The sequence below is a fragment of the Watersipora subatra genome, chromosome 6 (assembly GCF_963576615.1).
Source record: "Watersipora subatra chromosome 6, tzWatSuba1.1, whole genome shotgun sequence".
NCBI classification, from domain to species: domain Eukaryota; kingdom Metazoa; phylum Bryozoa; class Gymnolaemata; order Cheilostomatida; family Watersiporidae; genus Watersipora; species Watersipora subatra.
In genome coordinates, this window is record NC_088713.1 from 21,491,120 (window position 1) to 21,503,255 (window position 12,136).

At 35.4% G+C, this 12,136-nt stretch overlaps 1 protein-coding gene across 1 annotated transcript in view; it reads left to right on the forward strand.

The window, feature by feature from the left end:
* Positions 1–12,136, forward strand: part of LOC137398116 (E3 ubiquitin-protein ligase RNF213-like) — an 82,788-nt gene that overhangs the window by 26,987 nt on the left and 43,665 nt on the right. Inside the window, exons 9-11 of the mRNA XM_068084225.1 lie at positions 2,709–2,881; positions 3,088–3,234; positions 10,038–10,277. Coding sequence (XP_067940326.1) covers positions 2,709–2,881; positions 3,088–3,234; positions 10,038–10,277 — 560 coding nt within the window. The remainder of the gene's footprint in view (positions 1–2,708; positions 2,882–3,087; positions 3,235–10,037; positions 10,278–12,136) is intronic.

Genomic DNA, 12,136 nt, shown 5'->3' on the forward strand with positions numbered 1-12,136 from the left:
CTCATACAGAGAACATGCCCTTAAAGGTAGCATATTATGGTTCATACAAAGAACATGCCCTTAAAGGTAGCATATTGTGGCTCATACAGAGAACATGCCCTTAAAGGTAGCATATTATGGCTCATACAGAGAACATGCCCTTAAAGGTAGCACATTGTGGCTCATACAGAGTCATGCCCTTGAAGGTAGCACATTGTGGCTCATACAGAGTCATGCCCTTACAGGTAGCATATTATGGCTCATACAGAGAACATGCCCTTAAAAGTAGCACATTATGGCTCATACAGAGAACATGCCCTTAAAGGTAGCATATTATGGCTCATACAGAGAACATGCCCTTAAAGGTAGCATATTATGGCCCATACAGAGAACATGCCCTTAAAGGTAGCATATTGTGGCTCATACAGAGAACATGCCCTTAAAGGTAGCATATTATGGATCATACAGAGAACATGCCCTTAAAGGTAGCACATTATGGCTCATACAGAGAACATGCCCTTAAAGGTAGCATATTGTGGCTCATACAGAGAACATGCCATTAAATGTAGCATATTATGGCTCATACAGAGAAAATGCCCTTAAAGGTAGCATATTATGGTTCATACAGATAACATGCCCTTAAAGGTAGCATATTGTGGCTCATATAGAGAACATGCCCTTAAAGGTAGCACATTGTGGCTCATACAGAGTCATGCCCTTACAGGTAGCATATTATGCCTCATACAGAGAACATGCCCTTAAAAGTAGCATATTGTGGCTCATACAGAGAACATGCCTTTAAAGGTAGCATATTGTGGCTCATACAGAGAACATGCCCTTAAAGGTAGCATATTATGGCTCATACAGAGTCATGACTTTACAGGTAGCATATTGTGGCTCATTCAGAGAACATGCCTTTAAAGGTACCATATTATGGCTCATGCAGATAACATGCCCTTAAAAGTAGCATATTATGGCTCATACAGAGAACATGCCCTTAAAGGTAGCATATTATGGTTCATACAGAGAACATGCCTTTAAAGGTAGCATATTATGGCTCATACAGAGAACATGCCCTTAAAGGTAGCACATTGTGGCTCATACAGAGTCATGCCCTTACAGGTAGCATATTGTGGCTCATACAGAGAACATGCCCTTAAAGGTAGCACATTGTGGCTCATACAGAGTCATGCCCTTACAGGTAGCATATTTTGGCTCATACAGAGAACATGCCCTTAAAGGTAGCACATTATGGCTCATACAGAGAACATGCCCTTAAAGGTAGCATATTGTGGCTCATACAGAGTCATGCCCTTAAAGATAGCATATTATGGCTCATCCAGAGTCATGCCCTTAAAGGTAGCATATTGTGGCTCATACAGAGAACCTGCCCTTAAAGGTAGCGCATTATGGCTCATACAGAGAACATGCCCTTAAAGGTAGCACATTGTGGCTCATACAGAGTCATGCCTTTACAGGTAGCATATTGTGGCTCATACAGCAAACATGCCCTTAAAGGTAGCACATTGTGGCTCATACAGAGTCATGCCCTTAAAGGTAGCATTTTATGGCTCATACAGAGAACATGCCCTTAAAGGTAGCATATTGTGGCTCATACAGAGAACATGCCCTTAAAGGTAGCATATTATAGCTCATACAGAGAACATGCCCTTAAAGGTAGCATATTATGGCTCATACAGAGAACATGCCCTTAAAGGTAGCATATTGTGGCTCATACAGAGAACATGCCCTTTAAGGTAGCACATTGTGGCTCATACAGAGTCATGCCCTTACAGGTAGCATATTATGGCTCATACAGAGAACATGCCCTTAAACGTAGCATATTATGGTTCATACACAGTTTTATTATTATTAAATTATGTAGAAGCTCCAAAATACAGTTTGCTTTTTCAAATGCACCTCATATTTTCTTAAGTTGCACTTAAACTGTTTGCTTAATCTTAATTTTAAAATTAGCTGATCAAGTTTTTTCAATAACCATTTCGCTGGACTAAGCAAGGTAATGCTCTTCATAGATATTTGGAGCAAGTGCTTTTCACAGTAGGAATCCTGTGTAAAACCTCTGAATGTTAAAATTGCAGTTGATGGACACAAATTCAACTCATTGCCACAAATGAGTCAACTATTTACTATAGTTTAAGTAAAATTTAGTTGTCTCTGAAACTTCATTTTAATTAAGAAAGAAAAGAATTACTGACTTTCATAAATTGGGAAAATTCCGGGTTAATCAACTTAGCATTTTAATTTGCAAAAGTTTATTTAAAAATCATTTGAAATACGGGAATTTTCATGAATGTCTTGAGTTAAATTTTTTCTCTAATGATTCTGCTTTTGCTATTGAAGGTTTTTCATTTCACCTTTTCATGAATTTTTAGCAATTTAACAAACCTTTGGTTTTTGTTTAATTTCTAAATTGTTAGGTATTGGTGAACCAGCTTATTCCTTCTAAGTAAAATCTTTGCAGTTTGTTAAATTATCGTGCATTTTTTTAAACCGATTTATTCAACGATGAATTGTTTTTGGATCCTAGAAAACTACCTCTTTTAGCTACCTCTACGCTTTTAGTAGGCACAAGTTTTGTTTCAAGTTCGTCTCAAGCAACAATCAGTTAGTAAACCATCAACTGAACCTAACTGAAACTTTTTTATACTATCACTTTTTAGTTTGTTTGACTTTTAAACGTATCGTATCTTTCAACCATGTTCTAGGCATTGCACCCTCTGCTAGAGAATGGGTGTGTTGGAAATGAAGAACCTGCTGCCTACAAGAAATGTGCTTTCATAGGCATATCTAACTGGGCTCTTGATCCTGCTAAAATGAACCGTGGAATTTTCATACAGATTGGTTCACCCAATGATAATGAGTTGCAGATCATTGCAAGGTACTGTCAGAAATGAGCTATATCACTTTAGTTTGCATTTATTGCTGAAAGTATACTAAATTTTCATTGTGAAAGCCGAGACACATATACTAACTTACTAGGCATACCCCATGACAATTTTCAATATATTATTGTGAAAACGCAGTCGTTATTAAGTGAGTTTTGGAATCGTTAAAATGGAACGTCAGAGCTTCAACTATTTGTAGAGAGATCTGCCGATCCTCTACAGCGGTGTGCGGTCATGCAGAGCAGTTCATTGGTAACCTTGCCAAATCGTATCAAGAGATCTGCAAAGCTAAAAAACCAGAAGGAAGAGATATGACCGAGTTTTTTGGTCTGAGAGACTTTTACAGGTATCATCTATATATATAAATCTCAGTGTCTGTCTGTCGTCTGTCATTTATCCAATGATAGCGATTAAAATCTAGCAACAAAAAACTGCATTATGCTGGATTTGAATGCGGAACCTCCAGCTCTGCAGACATATGCGTTAACAATTACACTATACGTCTAACTGGCTATCCTGCTGTATGATTTTGCCTAACAATCAAAGAGCCTTGACTTTACATCCTTGCATACAAATTGATAGACGCGACTCTTGTGAGCTGCAATCGTTATTCCTCTTATGTCATAGCAGTTTGCTAGCCACAATCATTGCCTTTGTGCCACAAACAAAACCCTGCCTCTTTTTTTTATTTCCAGTTTTTACGTTATTTTGTAATTTATTTTAACTGAAGTTTTTTTAACCAACTTAAGAGTTTTTTTTAAAAGTTTCAATAAGCATGTCTTCAGTTTCTGGCTTGATTTTCACTCGAACTTCAAATTCAGCAAATCCTAAGGTCAATCACTAAAAATTGTGAAACTGAAAACTTCTCAAGATGGAAAGTTGCATGTTGCGTTATTTTGAGTAAAAATGGCCTTTGCAGTCTCTCTACTCAGTCGGACAAAAAAAGTAAATGTGGTACATGTTAAAATAAAAAATATATTTTTTGTACAGAAACTTTTTTATAACCCTGGCAACACCGATCACTCAGTTGTCAACTATAAAAATAAATTGCGCTGCACAAGTTTAGTAAAACTGAAAACTGTGGTAATTATTAATAAGTATTTTATAAGCTCTCACCATGTTTTCACTAGCTTGAAGCGGGAAGGCGAGTGCTCTCTAATTAATCCTTGTACTTACATGCTTGAGAATCTCGATGAGCTTAACAAGCTACATAATCCTGCAAGCTTGTGTGAGAGGCTTTTGCCTTCTAAGGCCAATTTGGCTTCTTTAGCCCGAGTTATTGTAACATAATCAGGTGCACAAGAGATGCCTGCATATACAGACAGCATGCCCCTTTTTCTTTGAAGTCTGAAGATAGGCACTTAGGTTCAAACATAGGTTTCACCATAAACAATGTTAGGAAGCAAAAAGCTTCAGACACGGTGTTTGACATGCATGTATACTATCCTCTGGTCCACTTATAGAGCATGCAATCATCATGAGCTTGCCAATGTGTTAAGCAGGAGCTTAGCATTTTTACCTGAATATGATGGTAGCCTGTGAACAAGATGTTAACCCATACTAAAATCAAAAGTGGCTTTACCGGTATGGGTTGAATTATCCTCTTCCATATTTACATGTACTCTCCGGGTCATTGTAGCTCTCGCCAGCCTAACCTGTCATCTTCAGCTCCAATATGCAAATCTTGAGTATATACCTGCTCTTATCTTTACCTGCTTGCGCACACTAACTAAGCATCGGGGTCACCCAGAATCGTAAAGAGCGTGGACCATAAACTCCTCCTGAAAGCCGGGCTCATTTTTAGCAGAGCCTTCTGCTCCTCCATCGCTTTAGCCTAAGAAATCTCCCCTGGGCTAGCGCGCCACCTGTTTCAGCATGGCTAACTTCACGGCTTACAGTTGAGCCAGTGTTCTTTGCACCTCCTTATTTTGAGGTGTGAGGAGCCAAGTGGGTTTTCCCGCCAACAGACAGCTGGTTGTCTATAGGAAGTTGTGACTGAGTCTTACCAGCCCGTCAGCTAAAACAAGTTACTGACAAAGCAGTCCTCTCTGCACCTCCCTGATGTGAGGTGTGGAGAGCCAAGTGGGCCTCCCCATCGACAGACAGTTCTCTGTAGGTGAATTTTTCTTAGCCTGGGTAGCTGGCAGTCTACCATCCTTCAGGATAGCCAAGTTTGTAAAGGTAGCCTTGAACTGCTGCTCATTCTCAATCTCCTGCTGGAGCTGGTGCTTGCCAACCTCTACGGCTGCATTAGCTCTGTACTACTACTTTGTGTTAGACCCCAAGCTGCTTCTGCGGAGCTGTGTTTGTGGAACAACTTCTTCTGAGCTGGTACCATCCCTCATTGATAACTTTCCTAGTTGACCTTCATTTCTGTCTTTTCCATCCCCAAGATTTTACATTTGCTATCAGATTTATTTGGCAAGTTTTGCGATTTGCCATCATCTGAAAGACGCCAATACAGACCAGCAGTAATAGGTCTAGGAAGCAACGATGTAACTGGTTTAAAACCTTTTGTACATAATGCATTTAAAGCAGGTAACAATTTCAGCTGCCTAAACTCATTTAGGCCTAAAAAGATTTTGCTCAGTCCTTTTATAATATGAATTTGAGTGACCATAGATCTGTGTCTACTTCTCAAATAAACCTCTGCTTTACCTACTACCTTTAACTCAGAACCATCTATTGGTGTCAGAACAGTTTCTGGCGCTCCTAACCGTAAATCTAACCCGTTGGCTGCTTTTTCTATTAATGCTGAAACCTCAGCCCCTGTATCAAGCACAAAATCCACTTCAATATTGTTTCCCTTTAATGTTTTTACTATTTTATCATCTAGTCAATTAGGACTAGAGGAAAAAAAACATTTTATTCCTACTAAGGTGACAGGAACATGTGTAGTCTATGTCTTTTCTACCTGAACCTCTGTCATTTTCGCTACTGCTACTTCCATCATAGCGGTACCTGTGAAGATCTTGTTTCCGATAGTCGTCAAAACTAGCACGGTCAATGCTAGTATGACCTTTCCTATTGCAAGTAAAGCACTTTGCAGCAGGACAACTGCTAAGCCGGTGCTGCCGACTACCACAGTTGTAACATTTATCACTTTTAGGTGAATGTTCATCCTTAGACCTAGTGCTCCAATTATGACTATCAACACTAAAATACTTAAAAGACCGACTAGAGTTTCTATGTCAGCTTCTACATTCATGTCTAGTAGGCTCATGACCTGAAGTTTTACAACCAGCCTTGGGGTACCTGTTCTTAGACCTATTATCATAATAGTCCTTACACTCTACAAGAAGTTCTATGAACTTTTGCGCCTTTACTAGAGTAACAATTGGTGCTTCTAGTTTTATTTTTACATTGCCTAGAAACCATGGCCCCTACTTCTGAAACCTCAGAACCACTAGCCTTAGCATCTTTTAGTACTGCTTTTGAATCACAAGCCAGTTGTATAGCTCTGAGAGTGTCAGATAACCTTACCTAATCTAAATCTCTTTCCTGCATCAATTGCCTACGTAGCGCTGACTATCTGAGTACATTAACAGCTATCGCAAAAGCAAAATGTTTCCTGTTATCATCGCCACCAAAGTTTAAATTCCTGCTGAGTTTCTCAACTCTTAACATATAATCATTTTCATTTTCTTCACATTCTTGAGAACAAGTAACGAATTTCATAGTCCTAACATATACTATTTCCTCCCCAACATAAATTCTATTTAGGTTATCCATGACCTTCTCATAAGTAGAATCATGAGACTCCAAACTAAATTCTACAAACTGTTAAGCCCCACAACCATCTTTACCTACAAAATAGCCCTCAATAGCACAAGCAGTTTAATGCGACCGCTAACATAGTCTTGACTTCCTTCAGCCTCACCCTTTTGTAGAGTGGTAAGTTCTACGCATTAGTTAAATTCTGATAGCCAAGACCTATAAGAATTAGCTGCATCACTAGAGTTAATAACTAACCTGAAAAATCTATTAACATTGAACTCATTGAACTTGAATGCAGTCATCATTAAAAATCACAAACGCCGCTACCTCGATTAATACACAAAAGTGATCAAAACATGTACTCTTCTCGAAATGAATAGGTAACTAATTCCTGTAACCCTGTATCACCTTCCCTTACACTACTCTCAAATGACTACGTGACAGTTTGAACGCTAAATACTGTCGACACTGTATTGCTTTTCTTTGTACCACTCTTGAATGTCCACACAAAAGTTTGACCACTAAACACTGGCAACACTATGACTGCTTCTTACACCACTTTCGAATGTCTACAAGAAATTTCAAGCAGTAAACATTGTCACTGAGCACTTTCCTTCGCATACCGAGTTTGCCTTCGACACCATGTTTTGTAAGCACTCACCACGTCTTCACTAGCTTGAATTAAGAAAAAGAAGGCTCTCTAATTAATTCATTACATTAACTCTAATTACATATATACTTAAGAACCTCAATAAGCTTAAAAAGCTACATAAAATGTACATAATCCTGCAAACCTGTGTGTGAGGCTTTTGCCTTATAAAGCCTATCTGGCTTCCTTAGCCAAAATTCTTGTAACATAATCAGGCGCACGAGAAAGCGCCTGCGTATACAATAATAGGCAGTTTAAAGATCCATTTTCTGTTTAATAAAATTTAAACTAAATGATGTTTTTGTAAACATTTTCTGAATGTTGGTGTCAGTGAACCAGAGGCAACATCGTTCTTTGTGAAACTGCTTCAGGTTTTAATTCATTAAAGCTTAATGATTCAAATAATACATTTGTTCTCTTTACTGGAGGACAGGTACAAGCACTTTTGAATTCGAAAATTTTTCTTCAATTTAATTGATCAATGAAAAATAATTTTATTTAATTAAGTACGCAATTGTTTCTAGCAGTATGATATCTACTGCAATTCTCAAAATGGTTTTCTAGAAGACTGGCGATTATTTTTTATTTCACAGAGTGTTGTAAGATTTGTCATATGTCAACTTAACAACCATCATACGTGGAGTGGAATCTCAAATCAGCATTTATCCTTTCAAGTGCCATTACAACGCATGAGGGTTTACTGACTAAAACTGTTTTCAGCAAAATTAGAGCTGTTTTTTAGAACATTCCAGTATTTCTAGAATCATTCTTCTTTTTAAAAAGACAGTGATTAGAAACAATTTACTAAAAATATTAGTTTGCAATACTTTAGAAGCAAAACGATTTTTAAGAATTCCATGAAAATTAACTCATACACCAGCGACCAAATATAATGTGAGCTACATTAAATACTAGTAATTTCTCAGAAAAAATGCAGTAATTTAACTTAGTACTACAAGAAACCGAATTGTTGTAAGTTACCTATTCAATTTTCAAAATAACCAGCTAAGTCTCTTCTTTCTAATTGGGTAAATGTCAGATAGAGACTTCATGTTAGTTACATGTAGACATGTGTCTCAAAGAAGGTTGTGGTAAAAATTTTATGATTTTCGAAAACCTTCACTTGCTAGAACAAAATTAGAATTTCACAATCAAAATGCTGAAAATATAAGTAGTTTGGTTAAAATTATTGTTGTGCTACATATAATACAAAGTTATAAATAATATTTTTATAAATAACAGTTAACCATGAGCGTAAAAATCATGGAACTCTAATTTCCGACTTTTCCTCACGAGTATCATCCTTCAAACCAATACATACCAAATCTATAAGCCAATACAACTCAAACAAACTGTCATAAATATGTTTCCAATAATAAAAATATGTTGAACAACTCTCTTCTTGACTTTTCAGACTTCATAAACAGCTCTAAGAATAAGAATCAATATGATAATGAAAGTGAATTTGAAAGTGAATGATAACTTTAGTCTGACTACAGCTGACTACCTGAAAAGTGTATTTTTATTCGAGCATAACTATTTAAATTGGCAAAATTAAAAGTTAATAACAGTTTTTAAAAGTTGTTTTTAATTTGATTCATGCAGTCTTTTACTGTCTTACCATTTCTGAACCTGCATATTTACTTCTGGTGTTGGGAAAAAATTGATCGTGAACGATGAAATTTTAAGTCGCTATAATGAGTATTTTGGTTACAACTTGTGCCAGATATATCATTGAGGCATAATTTTAAATTTTTCTGATAGGCCCGTAATTCTTTTTATAACTAATCAATGATTTTCTTCTATACTTAAAAATTACTTTACATGGAATGGGTAAATTTTCAAGGCGAGATAACTCGTGTTGGTAGCCTAGCTACAATATGAATTCATGAGTTCACTCGCGATGCTTGCGAATGGGTTAACTGTTTGAATTTACTTTTTGCTCATTTTATTTTTGATCACTTCAAACGCTCTATCGTTGTAATTTTATTACCAGACCAGTCCCTAGTAATAATTACTTTTAACAGTCTCAAGGAAATTAAATTTTCCTAAAATAAAGCATAAGCTTTAGTTTGGTGGTCTAAAAAAGGAAACTAAATGGCTTAACCCTTTTACTGCCATCCACGTACAAGTTTAGCTATCGGCCTAGTGCAGGCGATTTTACCGAAATTTGCCGATATTGCTTTATGATATGTATACAATATTTTTTTCAATTCAAAATTCCATTTATAAAAATTTTCGTAATATATTTTACTTTGTCAACATTTTAACTAACACTGCTAAACAAAAAGTTCAATGTATCTATACAATGTGCAATGATAAAGCTATGTGAAGCGATCGCTACGAAGCTAAGACGATCTTCCACAATGTTCCATACTCTTACAAAACTATTACTTTCACCTCTATCAGAGTCACTGCTGCTACATTAATTATCTGTATAATTACGAAAATCTTAATCTGAAATAGCTATAACGTCATCAACGTAAGTAATTACCTGTTTTCTGACTCGCGCGTGGTACTTGATGAAATCACCCAAAAATTGTTTGTTTTTAGGTTAGTAGTTCTCTAACAAAATGTTTAAAATTGCTTGGTTGTTTTAGGCTAATTGTATAAGGATGTCTTCAAACAACGTTGTCAATATCTTGAAAGTCCTAAAGATCGTGGGTTATGTTGTCAACGAATAATAAAATGAAGTTACTATGGAGTTGCTACGGGATTAAAGTCACAATTATGTGTCTACGGCATCGAAAGAGTTAAATAGCCATAAGTCATTTTTATTCCAGTCTAATGAAAATGGTGGTCGGCTTTGCACGACAAACTGGCAAACTAAACAAGAATCAGCTAAAACACAGTGTCAAGAGGAACTTTGGAGGCTTTGATCCAGATGACCGAAAATTTCAACCCATGGAGATATTCATGAGACACTGCCCTACCTTTGAGGAACTTGACAACAGCGATGATGACATGCCAACAACTGACTCTATCGGGCTGGTTCAAGCTGGTCTGTTTGGCACCGGCGGCACGTATGTTACAAACTACAATGAGCAATACATGCATCTACATTCTGTCAAGTAATATCAATAAAAAAGTTAGACTAATATTAAATTTTAAACAAATTACAACTTAACTTTTGTTAGGAGGACAAAGCCGAGATATCAACGGGTTTCTGAAAACAAATGACTGTAATTTGATACGAGAAAAATGTTTTAGATTTCAAGTTGCATTTCACACAGTAACCATTGATTTATTTTGTTTCATTGCCTGAGGCGGACAAGTTAGGTTTTTATAAGTACAGTAACAGTAACATCAGTTTCATCAGTAACAGTTTATAACTCTATATAGTTTAATATAGGTAGAAGAGTTTATAAGTACCTAAGTAACAGTTTATATCTCTATAGAGTTTAATATAAGTAGAAGTGTTTATAAGTACCTCAGTCACAGTTTATAACTCTATATAGTTTAATATAGGTAGAAGTGTTTATAAGTACCTCAGTAACAGTTTATAACTCTATATAGTTTAATATAAGTAGAAGTGTTTATAAGTACCTCAGTAACAGTTTATAACTCCATATAGTTTAATATAAGTAGAAGTGTTTATAAGTACCTCAGTAACAGTTTATAACTCTATATAGTTTAATATAGGTAGAAGTGTTTATAAGTAACTCAGCAGCAGTCTACAACTCTATAAAGTTTAATATAGGTAGAAGTGGTTATAAGTACCTCAGTAACAGTTAATAACTCTATATAGTTTAATATAGGTAGAAGTGTTTATAAGTACCTCAGTAACAGTTTATAACTCTATATAGTTTAATATAGGTAGAAGTGTTTATAAGTACCTCAGTAACAGTTTATAACTCTATATAGTTTAATATAGGTAGAAGTGTTTATAAGTACCTAAGTAACAGTTTATATCTCTATATAGTTTAATATAAGTAGAAGTGTTTATAAGTACCTCAGTCACAGTTTATAACTCTATATAGTTTAATATAGGTAGAAGTGTTTATAAGTACCTCAGTAACAGTTTATAACTCTATATAGTTTAATATAAGTAGAAGTGTTTAAAAGTACCTCAGTAACAGTTTATAACTCCATATAGTTTGATATAAGTAGAAGTGTTTATAAGTACCTCAGTAACAGTTTATAACTCTATATAGTTTAATATAGGTAGAAGTGTTTATAAGTAACTCAGCAGCAGTCTACAACTCTATAAAGTTTAATATAGGTAGAAGTGGTTATAAGTACCTCAGTAACAGTTAATAACTCTATATAGTTTAATATAGGTAGAAGTGTTTATAAGTACCTCAGTAACAGTTTATAACTCTATATAGTTTAATATAAGTAGAAGTGTTTAAAAGTACCTCAGTAACAGTTTATAACTCCATATAGTTTGATATAAGTAGAAGTGTTTATAAGTACCTCAGTAACAGTTTATAACTCTATATAGTTTAATATAGGTAGAAGTGTTTATAAGTAACTCAGCAGCAGTCTACAACTCTATAAAGTTTAATATAGGTAGAAATGGTTATAAGTACCTCAGTAACAGTTAATAACTCTATATAGTTTAATATAGGTAGAAGTGTTTATAAGTACCTCAGTAACAGTTTATAACTCTATATAGTTTAATATAAGTAGAAGTGTTTAAAAGTACCTCAGTAACAGTTTATAACTCCATATAGTTTGATATAAGTAGAAGTGTTTATAAGAACCTCAGTAACAGTTTATAACTCTATATAGTTTAATATAGGTAGAAGTGTTTATAAGTACCTCAGTAACAGTTTATAACTCTATATAGTTTAATATAGGTAGAAGTGTTTATAAGTACCTCAGTAACAGTTTATAACTCTATATAGTTTAATACAGGTAGAAGTGTTTATAAGTACCT